Source organism: Drosophila innubila (assembly GCF_004354385.1).
Source record: "Drosophila innubila isolate TH190305 chromosome 3L unlocalized genomic scaffold, UK_Dinn_1.0 0_D_3L, whole genome shotgun sequence".
In the NCBI taxonomy this organism is placed as follows: Eukaryota; Metazoa; Arthropoda; class Insecta; order Diptera; family Drosophilidae; genus Drosophila; species Drosophila innubila.
This window is the reverse complement of record NW_022995376.1, coordinates 12,921,683-12,941,177: the sequence shown is the minus strand read 5'-3', so window position 1 is coordinate 12,941,177 and position 19,495 is coordinate 12,921,683. Positions and strand designations below refer to the sequence as shown.

The 19,495-nt window shown below is 37.4% G+C and overlaps 2 protein-coding genes across 2 annotated transcripts; both read right to left on the bottom strand.

The window, feature by feature from the left end:
* Window positions 1-9,049: 9,049 nt before the first annotated feature.
* On the bottom strand, window positions 9,050-10,248 carry LOC117787521. The gene is made up of 2 exons (XM_034626066.1): window positions 10,141-10,248; window positions 9,050-10,024 (listed from the first exon to the last, which is right to left on the bottom strand). The coding sequence occupies exon 2, from the start codon at window positions 10,020-10,022 to the stop codon at window positions 9,195-9,197; it is 828 nt and encodes a 275-aa protein (XP_034481957.1). The 5' UTR covers window positions 10,023-10,024; window positions 10,141-10,248; the 3' UTR covers window positions 9,050-9,194.
* Window positions 10,249-15,594: 5,346 nt separating this feature from the next.
* Window positions 15,595-17,017, bottom strand: LOC117787518 (actin, larval muscle). Its single transcript, XM_034626065.1, has 3 exons — window positions 16,971-17,017; window positions 15,924-16,892; window positions 15,595-15,853 (listed from the first exon to the last, which is right to left on the bottom strand). The coding sequence occupies exons 2-3, from the start codon at window positions 16,846-16,848 to the stop codon at window positions 15,648-15,650; spliced, it is 1,131 nt and encodes a 376-aa protein (XP_034481956.1). The 5' UTR covers window positions 16,849-16,892; window positions 16,971-17,017; the 3' UTR covers window positions 15,595-15,647.
* Between the last annotated feature and the right edge of the window lie 2,478 nt (window positions 17,018-19,495).

The following is a 19,495-nucleotide window of genomic DNA, read 5'->3' as shown; positions in this document are numbered from 1 at the left end:
TTCTTGGAAATATTATTTGCCAATTCATTGTGTCTATATTGCCACTTGTCTCAATGTAGGGCATTCTGTAGTCAACTATTCAATGATAGGTAGGTGCGCTTGTGTTTTTTATAAGTTCTACGCTATTTTAATTGGATTTTATCTTGGTGCAGCCATTTTACAACGAACTCTCCGCTGTTGGCATTGGCATTTGCTCCTTGCTGCCTTTGCTGCTGTTGTCATTTTCATGCAACGCTGATTTAAGCTGCGAGAAAATTGGCAAATGAAATGCTTCGGGTAAATAACTGACAGTAAAAGGAGCGGCCAGCAACCAGTGAAAACCGTTAAAGCAGTTGCTGTTTTCCTACCCACATTGCTTTGACTTGTTGAGGCAGAATTCGGACAGACTTGCCTCAACAAAGGGAAGGGGAATGGGCGATTGAATGGCTGTGGTGTTAAACCACAAACACGCACAGACAAGCACGCAGCTTACACAAAGGGACGGGAAATGCGTACACATAACGTACATAGGTTGGGAAATCAAGGGACTTACGTTACGCATATTGACCTCAACGGGGCCAATACAAAATCAATTGGCCAAATTACACCCAAAAAGTGAACATAAAAATTTTTTCCATTCTCTTCGGGACTGTCAACAATTTGCAAGTTATACTATAGTTCGTGCAACTTTTTGTGGCTTCCATATAACTTAAGCTATTATGGCCATGTTATGACAATTTCGTTAGTAGATGTTGTGCCACGTTTGTGATATTAAATATAAACATTTTATTAAACTTCTTGAATTTCTGTAATATTCTCTACGAGAGTTATTTCATATTATATACGGCTTTTGTATATTTTATTTCAAGGATTTTAATCGTGCAAGAATAATATTACACCTGTTTCTACATATGCCAATGAATCTCAATTTTTAATTACTTTTTGCCGTTCACTCTGGAGGTGTGTTAGCTCAACAAGGGGGTCAAAGAGACCACAGCTGTCCGCCCAATGGCCAACATATATGTCACATAGCTATCACGGTGATGACTGGCCGTTTATCATTCATTTTGCATTTGACAAATGTGTTGGCAGCGTGGGAGGCAGCCACAGCAATATCAACAGAGGCCACAGCGACCGTGCAACCGTGCAACTGCCTCAGTGCAGCCTTAAGCTTGGCTTTGATTTTAATGGCGCCCACATGTGTTGCCAGCGACAGCAATTAAGTTATATTAAGCACATCAATTGCTATCGCTATGAACGTTGCTGCCGGGAGAGGGGCGTGGCAGTTGTCACAACAAGCGCGCGTAAGAGCCATTAAAGTTTTAAAGTCAAAGCGACGCCTCAAAGTAGGCAACACATTAAGTAACAAATGACATTTCGATTGGGGCGCATAATAAATCGAATGGATAGGAACTCATTTGCAAACAAAATGGAACGGCAAAACGAAAGAAAGAAAGAAAGACAATGGAAGAAGGGGCAAGAGAGAGAAGCCACTTAAATTTTCACAATTTGTTTTATTTCGATATAAGAATTTGGTAGCACTCAATGGCCCTGACCAAGACAAATGTTTCTTTGTGCTCGCTCGTAGGCGTGCGCATTTTCTAAATGAAATGGTAATGACGATGACAGCACAGCCCAGTACAGAACAGGACACGATAAATGGGCCTTGAGAATGTATAATAGGACGCGAGACTGCTGCCGCCGTACTGGCTATGAGAAAATGTATTAGTAAACATGGCCAAGACGACAAGCCCGCCTCTAATGGACAGCAACTTGGCAAACATGTGGCTGCCAACATCTCGACAGGCAATTCAAGTTTATCAGACATTCACACACACCCACACACACACATACACAAAGAATGTTGAGGCCTACTTGAATCTCACTTTCCACTTACTCCCAAATTTGTATACAAGTTCCTTGACTTTTGCTATATGTTTTTTTGATATTGATGGTATTTTATGTCTTTTCAGCTTGCTTCAAAGAGAGCGAGACCTCCATGCTTTTAAAATGTGTTTATGTTCCTGAAATATATATATATATATATATATATAGGTAATCTAAGGTATATATTATTTTAATCTTTTCAACTTTATTAAGTGAGCTTAACAATAGGAATTACTTGAACATTAGCATTTCCAATTCATTTAATATCCGACTTCTTTTGGCCTTCAAAACGAACAATCAACAAAATGTTGTTAATAATTGAAAAAATAATAATCAAAAAGTTCAAACCTTAAAAATATGCAGACTTAAATTTTACAATTGTTGCCCATTTTGATTATGACAGCGTTTCTTAAAGTTTTTCTACAGCTGCTGTTAAGTATTTTCTGTTGTTCCTGTGTCTTAAAATCCTTGTATTGCGCTGCGTATACGCCGTGTTTGCATTTCATTAAAACTGATTACAAGCCACACACCAGGCAGGTCTTCATGCTCATGCTCATGAGACTTCCTTACACTGAATAAAATTATATGTAATTGCATGTGAAGACTGCCAGCAGCTGTGGGGACTGAAATGAAATACGCGAATGTGTAACACTGAATAAATTTCTTTTAGCATTACAATTCCAGATAACTTAAAGATAAATTCTACTTTTGCACTGTACGTCAAAAGATTATTCTGCAACTGATGGCTTTTGATTAATTATCAGCACTATATAAAATACTCGAAACCCAGATGCATATTTGAGTTCTGCATTATTGAATATTTGTCCTTACCTCAGTTTCTTCCTTTTGTACTCTATATTATCCATTGCGCACTTGCTGTCAGAAGAACCTTCTTCTCGCTGTTCCACTGTACGAAAAATACTCCGACAATAATATTTACGCATTTTCACAGCATACATAATTAATATTACTATTAATATATTGTTTTACTTGGCCAGGGTCGCTACAAAAGTTTGGTTAAGTAAGCGAAAGCAAAGTTTTTCTTAGGAATAAGATAAGCTGCTACAATCTGTATATCGAACAATGACTGACCATCAATCTTATAACATAATATATAAATCACAATTCGAAAGCTGCTGGAGCAGCAGAAATGATAATTAAAAATGATTTTAAGCTTACACATTAATATATTTTATTTTTAATGTTTAATGAGATTAAGAACGTTTCCTAATTTATATACTAACCCTCATATGCACGAGCATACGTTATTCTGAAAAATGTTTACGTTTTGTGGGTACCAAATATTTCGGTTTGGCCCCTCCAAAAGGAAAGTGGATGTGCGTATAATGCCGATGATTAAACTGTTACAGCAAACAAAATTACGCCAACAGACACTGACGAAGTGCTCGGTGGATGAATGTGAGTGAGTACCCGCTCATACTACTGACGTGTATTCACTCGTACGAGGGAAAATAAGTTCCCCTCAGATCGCTGCATGTTGTATGAGTTAATGTGGAAATTCTGGCAATTGCACCAGTACAACAAGAGCCATGAAATATGCAAAGAAACTTTTCGCAGCAGCTGTCTTGCGAGGCAGAAACTTCTCAGATACTCAGATACTGAAATACATTTCATCGTTCATCCGTTGGCAGTGCATTTGTTTGAAAATTGTCAGTTGATCTTTTTCTTATTCGGGCGTGCTTGTGTTTTTTATTTGTTTATGCTTTCTCTATTTCGTTTATTTCTGCTTTGTATCTAAAGCAAAAGTTATTATTGTCTATGTCTTGTATTGCTCTAGTGAAAGCTGCAGTTTTGTCGCCTGCAGTTGTTGTTCTTGTTGTTCATGTTGTGTACTTGCTCTCTTCCACTTGAATGAAACTTCCGGCGACAGCCCTAAACAATCATAATAACAGATACTTTTTTATACAACTTTTGGCGCATATATTTTCATTCCCTCCCTCGGTTGTTTTTTACTGCGTCTATCAAAAAATCTCAACGTCATTCAGCTAGTTGGACAGCTGCTTGTCTTTCCATCTGTCCAGCTGCCTGTCAGTCAGTCAAAACTGTTAAAAAGAAAATATAACTGCATTCAGCGTATTTTAAAGCTAAAAGCCTGCAATTAGTGTAAGCTTGTTTTGGCAATTCGAAACGGGCAAAATAATGCACCAAAGTTCAGTTAGGGTAGTTTACTGAAATCGATAGTCGAATTAGTTACATCGTTGAACAAACAGTACCGTGTATTGTGCACGATAGGTACCAAAACACTGCAATTAACATTGAGTAGATGCCTATTAAACGGTAATTACAACAGGCCAGCGAAAATTACGTGACATAATGCGGAAATAGAACTTACGTAGCACAATGTATATATGAAAACTAACTATCCATGTGACAATTCACATTCACACTCGCAATTAGAGGAGACTTTTTTAATCCAGTTAATAAAAATACAACAAGAAAGAAACAATCTGCGTTTGGAATACAAATATTGAGTTTCTATCTCTTACAGCCTCTGAGATTTAATGGTATACTGCAACCAAACATAATTAAAGCACATGCCAACTAAACTGAAATAACGGCCATTCGGTTAAATGAAATAGAGAGTTAAGTTTCTGCCAATTTTTTCTCCGAATATATAGAGAGGCGATAATTTTTTGCTTACATTTTTCAGGAAGCACACTGAGTTAGTATCTTGACCTACTCAACGGGCATATTTTATTTGTGATTTGTGTGGATGCAATAATCAGAACAAATCTTTGTTTTCATGCCGCCGCAGTAGAAGAGAACGACAAGTTAAGAGCACACTGGCAACTAAGAGAAATTGTTTATGTCGATAAAGCAGTGCTCTGACAGAGAGAAGAGAATGGTTCAGCTACTCGCAGTTTCCTTTGATTCTGACCGCTAAATATTGCAAAGAATTTACATTCGTAGTGGTAAAAAAAAATAATCGCAACAATTAAACAGTAGCAAATTTATTAAGTATACGAAAAGTTTCAAAAGGCAACGGGACCACCAATTAAAGTTTCTCTATGCAATTTCTTAGCTTCTTCTTTTATTTGCCACTGCTGCTGCTTGACCCAGTATTTCCGAGTTTGTTTTCAAAATACAATAATCCGCTCGACTGGCCCCCCATAAACACCTTGAATTAATTGCATTTGCAAGGCATACGGAGCAAAGCTCACTATAGAGGCTGTTTAATAGGGTTGACTGTGAAGTTGCCTGCTTTTTTTTGCTGCTCTGGCAAATGTGGCAATAAATGTCAGCACAATTTGTTTATAAATTCGACTAACGGGCCACAGCGGCCACACGAGCCATGCCCGGAGTTCACGGCACTCAACGTGCAACTAGGCGTATGCGTGATATTGCGTATGCAGTGCGCCACGTTGCTTCGCAACTGCAATTTACCCTTTGCTTTATTTGGAGTGAAACATTTTTCGCAATTTTATAAAACAATTAAAAGCCATTTGGGATAACAAAAAGTCGTAGCAAGTTTTCGCTTCTCAGCACAATCTTCACATTCTTCGCTCCTTTTGTCTTTGTTCTTGTTGTTGAGTATAATGGTTTGCCATTTGCATTTTGTGTTGCAACAACAACACTGACAAGTAGTATGCATGTGTGTCACTGTGTGAGTGTGTGAAAGTGTGTTGCCAACAGCAGCAATCAGGATATGCGTCCATTGTCTCTGGTCAAATAATGCAACTGCATAGTTGGTTGGAAACTCGTAGCATCAGGGACAATATGCTGGTTGCACAGCTTGTTCGAGCTGGTTGTAAGCTGTTCGCTTTTATGTGGATCATGCATTAATGAGACATTCAGGAAATGGAGTTACACAGAAGAAAGAAGGGAAATAGGCAAGTCAACAGAGAACATACCTGGATAAAGAAAGTAAGTTCCAATTGTATACTTATTGAACATGATATTTTAAAGAAAATTTCTTATCTGAGTAAACATCTATGATTGCTTAAGTAGTAATAAACTGTGCTGGTCAGCAAAAAATCTTAACCGAAATCAATGAAAGGCAAAATTTTAAACAGCAAAATTGTAAATATATTAACAATAGCTCTAAAATATTTCAGTGTCAATTCAAATATTGGTAATGAATACTTGTAAATGTAAAAATATTTAATTGTTGGTCGTTAGTGCAATGCAAAAAATTGGTTTTATTTGCGGATATATATGACACGATTTGCGGTAACATCAATGGTCATCGAGAATGGCAACTACGTTGCGATTTCATATTAAAAACGTGCAAAACATATCGATGGCCACATTGGAAAATCGAATCCTGCACCATTTTATTATTCACGCTTTGCTATTAGCCACATTCACGCAGTTTGATGGTCAAAAGCGAACCACAATCGAATTAAAAGAGCCAAAATGCCAATAGTAGCCCCTTGAAATGAGCTTCGGTTGCCTTTAGTCCAGGTTATCATTATGGGCTATTGGTTATTTGGCCATTTGGGACACCTTTTGTGTTGCGGACAAGTGCGGCAAGTGTTTCTGTCAGTTGCGCTGACCGCAAAATAAAATTTATATATAATCTGCGTCCTTTAAAAACTATTATATACGACCATATAATGTTTTTGCTTTGCCAGCAGCAGCAGCAGAAATTATAAATCATATTTTTCGCTACAAATTAATTGCATTTATTTCCGGTACGTAAACCAACTAAAACTGCGTGACATTTGAAAAATGATTAAAAAGAGTAAGCATTAAAATAAAACAGAGCGACGAGTACTCAATTTCATTTATCACTCGATGGGCAGCTTAACTTGTAAGAGTAAAAAAAAAATAAAATTATAAATCGTTTGTCATAAGTTTAATTGGCTTTAGTGCTTAAGAGCGCGTCACTAATTAATAGTTAATGTTATGTGTTTGTATGTGTTGCAGTCAGTTAATTATGCTCTTGATTTATGCCTCTCGTAGATTCAGTTAATACAGGTTTATTTATCTAGATAGAACAGGTAACGAGCTCAATTATTGTACACTGTTAAAATTGGAAACATTTCGTAATGTAAATTATATCTAATAGTCGTATATGCTACATAAATTTTACAAGTTTCAGCCTGTTTACATCTTATATTAATCTGACAGGCCATCAATCCAGGTGTAAAACTATTACGTAAGTCTTTTTGTAAGCATTTAATCATTTATGCAAATTCACTTGCATGGATTTTAATTGAAGTGAATAGCGTATACTTGATATATCATTATCTGAGTGTCATTTCATTGTGAGTGGTCTGAAAGATGAGTATTTGACAACATCAAATTACGTACTTTGAAAATCCTACACCTTGTTTATAACCGTTTCATCAACAACCGTTTACGCGGAATGCGTAATGCGTTTATCCAACTGTTTGGCTTTATCCATTCTTCAGTCGTGTGCTTTTCCTTGCAGCACATAAATCATGACCGCAACTGAGACTTTTTCGTATTACCAACTCGTTTAGCTAAGCCACACAATAACTGAAAGCCGCAAACAGTTGCCATATTTTCTTCGACCCCTCAGTCACTTGCCTTTTTACCATCTACCTTGTGCATATTGTACAATATTAAGAGAAAGCCAAAGGCGCAACACAATAAAAATGCAAACAAAATGAGGAAAAGAAATAAAGAGAGACAGCGAATGGGAGATGGAAAGGCAGAGTACGCAGAGACAGCAAGAATTTGCGTAATATGAAAATATTGAATATAAAATTCTGGAATATTATTAAAAAGGCGCCAAGCTCTAAATACAATGCTAAAATTGTATTAAAAGCCAACAATAACCTAATGCAAATTTATTAAAAATAAAAATGAAAGCATGGAAAATGTTAAGTGAATACAACAAAAGATTTCCCGCCCTCACTCTTTAATGTTATTTGCTTGATTGAATTTTTAGGCAAACTTTTCCTTTTCATTTTTTTTTTTTTCCGCCCGTGCGCAATTAAGCGAGTTTGTGAAAAACTCTCATGGGGTTTTCACTGGCGTTGGGTAAACACTTTAGCAAAAATAAAAATAAAAAGGCTATTCGCAATTAAATGGCAAAATGCAACCAGAGTGAATATGCTTCTAAAATGTAATATTGGATCGGCGTTCGCCCAAATCGTTTTTAAATAGTTTTTGAGTCCTTTGCGCACGCCTTCAATTCAATTGAATTGAATTGATTTTGATTGGTCAATATTCACAAAAACACGTAAAACTTTTCAACTTTTCTGCGGTTTTAAGCTCAACTGCTCCAAAGTTTGGGTGGCACTTCCATTGACCACGTTTCCCCGTCTACTTGACTTGTCTATGTAGTTTGCGGCTTTGTTCGACTTGCAAATGAAAATAGTTTTGCCCTTCCAGAGCTAAACAAAAAATATGCAATGTAACCAAAACCCTAACTGAACCATAACTGAACAGCATTAAGGGCAAAATATTTTTGCAATAGCAATTTAAAATATATGCGTCATGTTGTGCAAGCCAAATTAAAGGCATTCGAGAATAAAAGCGAAAACAGGACTTCACCATCCCTCTGCAATCATCGTGTCTGCAAAACTTTGCTATTTTTCCACTTCAAATGGCATTATGACAGTACAATATATACAAAAAGAAAAAGAAAACAGACACGAAGTGGAAAGGAAATAGCTAGAAAACGAATACAAAATTATATATGCAACAATTGTGTGGCAAGCATCAGCGTTGACGACGAGCTGCAAAGCCAAATTGAGCAACTCAACTTTAATGTTGACTGCCTGGACATTGACTTGGATTTTAAAGTCCATCAGACCGTGCAGTCAATTTAAAAGTAGCCAACAATGCTAATGCTGTTGTTTGCTATTCAATTTCTATCAAGTATATCTAAACGATTTGTTGTAAAATCTATCAATGGCTTTTTTTGATAAAATTGTTAAGTCTTGGACTGAGATTTTTATTGATTTATAAAGCAAATAAATATTTAAATTCATTTAAATAAAACTGAAGCTGCAAGATTAAGATATCACTCTTTTCTTAAGCTAGCCTAGTTTGACCATTGAACTTTTCAAAGAAAACAAAATTTTCAAAGTATCCTTATCGAACGACTTTCCCCGTTTTCTTCTTTCTAACCTAACTACCAATTTTAAATCTTATTTTCTTAACGAGTCTTTTTAACAGTATCGTTTCCTGATTTAGGTACTCTAAAGAAATTATAGGATAAACAATGATAATATCAAAATTCAAATCAGAGTTCAGGTCAAAGTTTTAATCTGTTCTATTTTACATGAGAAAATCGGTACCTATAAACTGTCAATGCACAGTCTTCAGAGTAATGCAACTGACCCAGCAAATCGGTTCGGTTATATTCGATTTCCCCGAGTGACCTGAAGCTAATATTCAGAGGTCCATGGTGGTGAAAATGAGTGTGATGTGTTTGGTGTCAGTATGTATGATGAGTTTTGATCATTCAACCGACGCCGTTTTCTGCCAAAACCGAACGATCGCCCAGCTCTACATTTTTCGGCATAATGATCCAATCCAGAACATCTATTGCATTTTGTATCGAGAGCGGGACAAACAATATTTGTCTCTGTATGATCCAAACGGCCGCACCGTCCCCACTCTCTATTGCACGTATTCTCATTTGCTTTAGTGCTTAAGAAATTAGAATGTTTATTATCATCTTCATCCTCCAAGCATGCGTCGATTACTTCGGTAAGGGAAACTTTTTTCTCCAGCAGCTTCCGTTTTAATTTTGTCGAGGCCCAAGAATCCACAATTTTGTCGATTAGACATATTTCCTGTATCTCCGATTTGGTTGAACCAAAATAGCAATTCTTAGCTTGCTGGCGTAGACGTACCAAAAATTGAGCAAAAGACTCTCCCTTCGAGGGAGTCATAGATCGAAACAATTGTCGCTCAAAAGCAGTACTACGTTTCCGCAAAAAGTGTTCGGTAAGCTTTTCAACCAAAACGGTGAAGACATCGTTATCCAGCTCCTTATCGTACTTTACTATAGCACCAGGCAATGAGTAAGCCACTTCCTGTAATTGCGTTCCCCCCAAATGTAGCAATTTATTCCTTTGGCGGTACTTTGATGTTATTTCTTCTGCTTCTACATATATTTGAAATGACCGAAGCCATTTCTCCCATTCAGTGCGCAAGATGGATTTATCCATGGCTAAATAATCAAACGGCTTGATTGGTGTATTTTCCATTTCTGAAATAGTTAAAACCATTTAAAAAAATTATATTTTTAAACGTATCGGTACCCAACTTCTGAACAATTATAATTGTACTAGTGTGGATTAAACAGCTATGCGACTCTGAACTTACCTAATAAGGATTGCCAAGTTGTTCGTCAGATTGAATTATGGTTTTATTTTTCTACCTGACTTTTTCTTTGTTTATTCTGAATTGCAACAATATAACAATTCAGGAGAATTAACTAAAAGTTACGGCTTTTTAAATTCTTTTATTTTGCTCTATATCGGTTGATAGCCTGAGTTGAAATAAAAATATTTATTTTATTTGTTCAGGTCAATCAATAGAAATATGACAACTGCTCAATCAAGGCCAACTTGATAATATAAAATAGTCCAATTCAAAAATTTCTCTGCAATGATTTGTGATTTTATTGTAATCCTGCATTCATATTGATAGCTCTGTCGAGTTTTCCCTCTATAGTTTGCGAGAGCATTGCAATCACATAAATGGCGTCTTCTAAGGCGAATCCCCATCGATATTCGAGTGCGAGTTCATATGTGAATAAGTGTTGCTATATGTGAGTGTGTATGTGTAATTGGAGGTGGAGAAAGTGTGGAAACATTTACCCACTTAACCTTGTTGCGCTCTATACGACACTCGCTATCCGAGGCGACATCTTCCAGGTCTTATGTAAATTGTGCTGGCTTAAAGCGCCATCTGCTCCCGTTCAACAGACTGTCAGACGATTTGTCCCCTCCTCCTCCCTTCACCAGCCTACTGAAAATATATTGACTTATCTGACACTTTATTTTAACGATTCTCTCCATGCGCATTTGATATTCGCATAAATTACTTAAGTCCCGAATTCAAATATATTAATTTTAGTCCTAAATTAAAAAACATCTGGCAATTCAATTAATGCAACAACTGTTACGAATTATTTAAATTATATTAAATATTTTGTTGGTAGAAATATGTAAGATACAACAAGCAGAATATTTTAAAATTAGAATTATTAACAACGAAGCAAAGATTTTAAGTCCTGAGATTTGTGTGTAATAATATACATAATTAAACCAAGAAATTAAAACCAATATTAAAGGTTTTGAAAATGTTGCTTGGAAAATCGATTAACTTTATACTTTTATACTTGATGCTTAGTTGAGTTTACATCCTTCAGGTCAGGAGGCTAAAACAACTCTATATATTCTTTGTTCTTGCTGTGAAACATATTGGAATAAGTTAAGATAAATATTTTAGGCATTAATTAGTTCAGATCGAAGGAAACCAGTTTGTAGTGTGCGGTTAAAGCAAAAGACATAACACACAATAAAACATTCCGAAAATGGAAGAAAACCAAAGGTATGAACTTTCAGAAGGATTAGTCAAGCGGGTGCCAATGGAATGGAGTAAAATGAAGCTGAGCCAATGAGCAATTAAATACCGACCAGGTGAAAGAGACATTTATAAAGAGAGAAAAGATAGAGATAGTAATGCAACAGCATCGGTCATGGATAAATTCTGATGATTCATCATCTTGCCCCTCCACCTTTTCAATGCCCTTTTAATTGAAGACGCCTACACACGACTGCATTGCCTGCTTTAAGGCTTATGGCTAGAATGAAGCGATTATCGCATCTTTGTCAATGTTGGCGCAGCCAGTGAAGTGTATCGAGCCACGGCAAACAACAAGCAAACATAACCAAAAGCCGCCCAGGCAACCCTACAGTAGTCACTGCCTATGCCTGCTACCTCCTACCTTATTCTCCATTGCCGTCGCTTGGCTTATATGTAAAGGTAAAAGGGTATACGTATATGTGTGGGTATGCGTGTGTGTGGCTTCATAAACTTTATAGCAAAGCCGCTTTGACGATAAGCACGCATCCTCGTGAAAGGATATGCCAGCTCCTTGGCAACATAAAAAGCTTTTTGCATTGAAGCCAGAACGGGAAAGTTGACAACATTGATGAGATTCAACCATTCACGTTTAGTTAACACTGCTTTTCTCTCTTGCCCTCTCTCTCTCTCTTTCTTTTATCCGGCTTTCCTCTATTTATCTCAGCGTGTGCGCACTTTTAATTCAATTAATTGATGCTTGTAATTAAGTTCCGTGATTATTGAAAGTAAAAGAAATAAGCATTACAATTAATTGTAGAGCTCAGATGCATCAGTTTAATGATAATGCCACTAATAATGACAATTCATGCTTAGCGCAATTAGAAATTGTAGGTTATTAATTTATCGTGGAATAGATTGACCGATTACAAGATGCTTTCACTTCCTTAATTCTTAATACGAATTAAGATTGCACAATTGGTTACACTGATTTGCAACCCACAAGTACAAATATAAGATAATCGGCCTGTTAGTGTGTAAGCTTGGATAGAATTTGAAACATAAAATTAAATGAACATGATGATGACGTTGACGGTGACTGCGATTGTGAAGGCATCAAGTCGATGTCGAACTGAAAATCTGTTGGGGTCAGTTTGGAGAATGGATTGGGGTTCCTTTGTTTATTAATTTCCTGTTTGCATGTGGTGCACCTCAAGCCGGAAAAACAATTTGTTAGCTTGTCAAAAGCAACGAACGAACATTGAGCTCAACTCACGTTCATGTCATGTCCAAGTCACGTCCAAGTTCCGTTCTAGTCTCGACACTTCCTGTTTGCCCCCAACTCGTTAACTTGGCTTTAATGTCAATATTTGTGCGCATCGCTTGCGAAAATTTACATAATGAAAATGGCAAATATTGCGAAACGTTTGCTCTTCGCATTAGCACCAAATTATATTGATATCAATGACAGCGGAAGTTACGAGTCGAGGCGATAGGGGAATGGATACGAGGCGAGTGCATTAAATTAGCATAAAATCAACAAGCTAGAATACGAGAAATTTGAATTGCAGCTCAGTTATGTAATAGTTACAAAATACAAAACCATTTTCACAAAATGAGTACAGCAAACAAGCAAAACAAACAGCAACAAACTGAACGCCAGCTGCAATTAAATTCAATTTAATGCCCATACAAGAGTGTTAAACAGCAAACAACAACATGTTTCTAACTTGTGCACTCTCGACTAAAGGATATCCTGTACAGCGTAAGAGAATGTTTTCAAATAGAAACTTTTAATTCAATTGTATGCGCACAAGATACATTTGAGTAAAAGAAATACAAAATAAACAACAAAGTATATATATAAATTACATCTATATAATGATTAAAAACTGAATCTATTATAAGATATCTAATTTGGCAATACCTCAAATATACCCATTTTGCTGCTATAACTATATGCTGGGTATAAATACAACATTGTGGGTGCTGCCATTCGACGCGAAGAGGAAGGGCTTTCAATTCCCAGAAAGCAGCCAACAGGCGATAGACAACAAAAGCTAACGGCTTTCCACTAACTGCCAGGCATTTTATAAAATGCGCCACATTGCAAAACAAATGCAAATGCAAGCGCCTGACATTTTCTGTTAGTCCTCCAGCCCATTCCCTCATCTGCTGCTTCTGCCCTCTGTGTCTTTAGTTGGTTTCTGTTGTGCGCTGATTGATTGAGTGCCTGACCAACTGGTGACTGACCGACCGCCTAGTCTATCCTGTATTTGGTCAACAGCATTTTAACGTGACCCTAATTTCAGTGATTCAGTTTTGGCTAAATAATGATACCGCACTCCGGTCAATCGGTCGGTCAGTCAGTCGGTCATTCGGTCGATCAGTCGGTCAGTTGTCAGTCGTCGGCAAATGCTGAGTAAATGGAGCGGCAATAACAATGGGCACACATGTGAACCACACATCAGTCCAGAGGAGGTCGACAGACTAATGTAAACTTCCTGGCGCACGCTGCGTATGCGTCATTTGATATCTATACAAAATGCATGCAATTGGCATTTAAGTTGCTTGACGGGCGGGCAAAACATGCAAGATAGAATTTCTCGAAAGTGTCAGAATGATTTTAATGGAATGTTGCATTACGAGTATCCATTATGAGTGAGTGCACAATAAAAGTATACAAAGTATTCACATTCAATACGAATAGTTTGTAAGAAATAAAAAAAAGTAGGCATATAAATAGTTATTTTACTCTTAGTTTAGGAATTCCTTACAATTTATTGAAACTTGGTATTTGCAGCTGATTCAAAATATTTTAAGTCGTTCTAATAACGTTAACTTGAAAATCTTTGTGCAGTATTGTGCTAACTCTCAATTAGTCAACCCAATTAGTTAGTTTCTCTCACAACTTTAAATTAAACCTTCTTTTTTCTGCTGCGTTCCTTTTCAGTTGTAAACTAAAGTTTTTGCTCATGTTGACCAAAGTAATTACACAGTGGTTTTTGCACCTGGCCTGATCACAAACCCAGTTTGTAGCCACAAAAAACTTTTTGGCCAGGTGACAGCTACAACACTTTTTAAGCAGTTCATTGTTGGTTTTATGTCTTTAGCATGTTGTTTTAAACTGACTGCAAACTCTTCCCTTGCAGCTTAGACATGTTGCAAGTATATACAAATTTACCAGATTTATGTAAATGTATGCTATATATGTTTATACGAGTATATAGAAGATTAGATACATGTTTGTATGAAGGAAACATAATGAGTATTAAGTTACTCTACGCAGCTGATACATGACATCGAAAGACATATGTAGACGGTCAGATAGTCACTCAGTCAAGGCATAAATCATGGCTAACACCACACGCAAGCACTGACACACACACACACACACACACACACAGATACACATATTCTGTCCAAGTTGGGCAACTTCCGTGGAAGTCGAAAAATGTGACAGCTAAGCAAACTGCGTAGTTTTTTGAGCAGCCAACTAAGTTCACTCCATGGTAGATACAGATACAGAAACAAGTACAGATACAGATACAAATACAGATACATATACATATACATAGATAGAGAGCCAGATACAGATACAGATTCTGATGTAGGTATAGAATGGGGCGAAAGTGCTTATAGAAAAGTTTCACAACTTACTGATTGACGTTTTGGTTCTGCCAAAAGAATTTTCCATCTCGGATGGCGTAATTAAAAAACTTTCGCAGATTTCCTATTGAGCATGTGACTGGACAATTGTTCGATGGCATTTCATTGTTGTCTGCTGTCTGTAGTATAGTATGTTATGTTATCGATTGACATTTTGGACACATATATAGTTTTATTGTACATCCGATTGTCTATCTTATTTTTATTTTTTTGGTCAGCTCCGTGTTACTTAGAAACAAATCAAAATCCAAATCGAAATCAAAACTAAATATAAAAGATGCTCTGCCTGCTCGTTTCTTGGATCTCTTGTCTTCCTCCAACTGCATCTCCGCTTTTCCCACCATTTTGTTCCTCTCAACTTCTTCAACTAAATGTAATTTTAAAGATACTTTTGCATGTGTGGAGCGCTCTGTTGGCGCCCAGATGCAGCTAGCCTGGTCATAGCTAAACATATACCCAATGTCAGATATAAGATATGCATATAAGATGTTCTCATATAGGCTATATATAAACGCCACTTGTTGTTGTTCCCCTTCGTTTTCTTGCTGCTGATGTTGGTCTTTTTGTTGTTGTTCTCGATGTTGTTGTTGTTGTTGTTGTTGTTGCTGTTGTTGGCGTATCGCTTGAGTTGCTTAGAAGCACTTGCGGTGCACAATGCCGGGACCGGACTCATCGTACTCCTGCTTGGAGATCCACATTTGCTGGAAGGTGGACAGAGAGGCCAGAATGGAGCCACCGATCCATACAGAGTATTTACGCTCGGGTGGTGCAATGATCTTGATCTTAATTGTGGATGGTGCCAGGGCGGTGATTTCCTTCTGCATACGATCAGCAATACCTATGAATTTAGGATACAAATATTTAGTTATATTATCTCTTTAAATAGAAGCTGGCTCTCATTCACTTACCAGGATACATAGTGGTACCGCCGGAGAGCACATTGTTGGCATACAGATCCTTGCGGATGTCCACGTCGCACTTCATGATCGACTGGTAGACAGTCTCGTGAATGCCGCAGGATTCCATGCCCAGGAACGAGGGCTGGAACAGAGCCTCGGGAGTGCGGAAACGTTCGTTGCCAATGGTGATGACCTGTCCATCGGGCAGCTCATAGGACTTCTCCAGCGAGGTGGATGCAGCCGCTGTGGCCATTTCCTGCTCAAAGTCCAGAGCGACATAGCACAACTTCTCCTTGATATCGCGCACAATTTCACGCTCAGCGGTGGTGGTGAAAGAGTAGCCACGCTCGGTGAGGATCTTCATCAGATAGTCGGTCAGATCGCGACCGGCCAGATCCAGACGGAGGATGGCATGTGGCAGGGCATAACCTTCATAGATGGGCACCGTGTGGGAGACACCATCGCCGGAATCGAGAACAATACCGGTGGTACGGCCGGAGGCGTACAGGGAGAGCACTGCCTGGATGGCCACATACATGGCAGGTGAGTTGAAGGTCTCAAACATGATCTGTGTCATCTTCTCGCGATTGGCCTTGGGGTTCAGTGGAGCCTCAGTGAGCAGAACGGGATGCTCCTCGGGGGCCACACGCAGCTCATTGTAGAAGGTATGATGCCAGACCTTCTCCATGTCATCCCAGTTGGTGATGATGCCATGCTCAATGGGATATTTCAGGGAGAGAATACCACGTTTGCTCTGCGCCTCATCACCCACATAGCAATCCTTCTGACCCATGCCCACCATCACACCCTGATGACGGGGACGACCCACAATGGATGGGAAGACAGCGCGTGGTGCATCATCACCGGCAAAGCCAGCCTTGCACATGCCGGATCCATTGTCCACAACCAAAGCTGATGCCTCTTCGTCACACATTTTGGATAAAGGTTGAGTTTTTTGGGTTTAGCGAGCAGGCAGCACTACAAAAGAAATCCCAGATCGTTATAAAATTCTTTAATCCTTTCGATATCCAATCGGGGAAACGGAACGAAACTCACGACGTGTATATAGCACAGCGACAGCAATCAGAGTGATTCTCTCTGTGGTCGACATCTGCATTTAAATAAGTTCTGTCCGACATGTCGAACAATGGATCTGTTTCGGCATAGTAACATGTTGATGAATTCTGTGTGCACAGAATGTGATGGACACTGGCAAAGGGAAGGGAAGGGAAGGGACATATGACAACACATCATTTATTTCTGATCTTCAAGTGGTTTGGGTAAGATGATTTCACTATCTAACTGGTAACAAGTCGATGAAAAATACACATGATAAATAACTCTTAGTAAAAATATAACTAATTAAATAATTTAATATAAATATTCCTTATATTTATTATGAAAACCACGTAAAATTGTTATTAAATATGTCAATTTACTTTAAATACTCCTTTACATTAAAAGGCGAGTAGTAAATCTATTAAGAAAATGAAAGCGTGCTATGTTTTCCAATACTTATATCAGAATAATAAATTATATGAAATACAGCTCGAGTAATTCCGAAAATATCCTGTCAGTTTTAATGTGATACATTTAAATAATTCTTATCAATTTCTGCTTTTATTTTTATGTAAAAAGTTAGTCTTTGGGATAGTATTATTAATTTAATTTTATTAAATGAATATAACTTCTTCAGTAGCCTTCTAATCTGGATAGAGTATTCGATATATCACATGGTATGGCATTAATTATCAGCTTGTATCATTTCATGTTCACTAAATTATGTCTGCCGCATTTGCCAACAGCGATGTTTGAGTTGCATGAGGGCGAATTTGTGTGGCAGGACTTGTATAGGCATCCGTTGTGGTTATATTTTTAAGTTTTTATATAAATAAATTCGCTGAACAACAATGCAGTGTACTACATACTTGGACACATCTAGTCAGCCTTTCTGATGTCTTTGATCAGTTGCCTGCTCGCTCATCTCTCGCTCACTCAGTCCATAGATGGTGCGGACCAAGATGCCACCAAAACAAAAAAAAAAATAAGAACATATATAAATATAAAATATAAAAAAAAAAAAATAATGCAGGCACACACATTATAAAATTGTATGCAGAATTCATTGAATTTAAATAAAATAATCATATGTGAGGCCTCAGAGGCGCGAGTGCATTTCTCGACAATTTCTCGGTTGTCTGTGTCGGCGCATATCGCCGGATCTTAACGTAATATTAACTACAAGATTTATGCATATTTACGAGTATGCGTTGCTGTTTATTATTTTAATTAAGTGTAGCGCGAAATTTGGCATTATCAGGCGAGTGAATGATGAGGCCTGTCTAGTTAGATAATCTCAGTCTCTACTGTACATTCTATATACTGTTCGTAAATTCCAACCCAGTTCAGCTGCGTGGCCAAAACTTTAACAAGTGCTTTGCAAAACTATTGAAAAGTACGTGACTGTTACTAAAGGCAGGTACAGACAGTATACGTATCATTGTCTGTACGTTGCAGTTGAGCTCAACGCCAAAAACCAGTTGAAATGGCTAAAAATTATGTTCGTACAGTACACTTTGGCATCTACTCATGTTGGATACTCCAAAAGATGCCAAATTTGGTGCAATTTTAAAGTTTGCGAAAGTAATAAACTTCGAAATTCTATAATATTTTACCGTGGATATTGATATTGTTGAAAGGCGGGCTAATTCAAGGCTTTTTTTTTTCTCTTGAAATTAATGGCATTTAACATTTAATTGGTATTTGAAAAAGATAGTTTCCGAATGATCTTGGCATTCTCATGAATATTGGATAATACTTCTTTATAATATAAAGGCTTAGTACTTAATTGAATTACTATCATGATAAAATAATAAAAATAGCTTTGTTATATAAATATTAAATATAAATAAAACAGCTCATTTTATTTTCCCTTTAAATCAAATTCAAGAAAAATATTCGGTGTTATTTTAAAGTTTTTTGAACTTAAGAAAAATTATTTTTTTATCTTTAATATTATTATTTTATCTTTAATATAAAAATGCTGCCAATTTGTTTATATATTTTCTACAGATATATTTTTTCTGCTTTGGGGTAATTACTAAACATATTTCTAGATTTGATATTGTTTCTATATCGCAAACTTCAAGAGCAACCCTAGCAATTAAATATATGACAGTGAAAATAGCGCTAACAGTGTTTGGCATTGCAAATGGCCGAAATGGCGAAAACTGACCCAAAACTCTAACTTCAAAATGGTGGCTAAAAGGGCTGCAGTGATGCGAGATGCACTGTCGGATGCAAGCGCCACCTTAACTGGTGGTGGTACAGTGCGGTGTAGTTCGGTGGTGCCGCTTTGGGCCGAGGTGGCTCTTTGGCACGCAATGCAGCGTGCAGCACTAAAATAAACTTTGCTAAAGTTCCAGGCGAAGAAAGCTGAAAACTGAGACCTGAAAACTGCAAACTGCAAACTGAAAAACTGAAAAACTTAAAACTAAAAACAGAATGCTGCAAACTTGCCTTAATGCACATAAAAATTAAAATACTTGGCGACGCTTGCATACCAAGTGGCTTCGGATTCG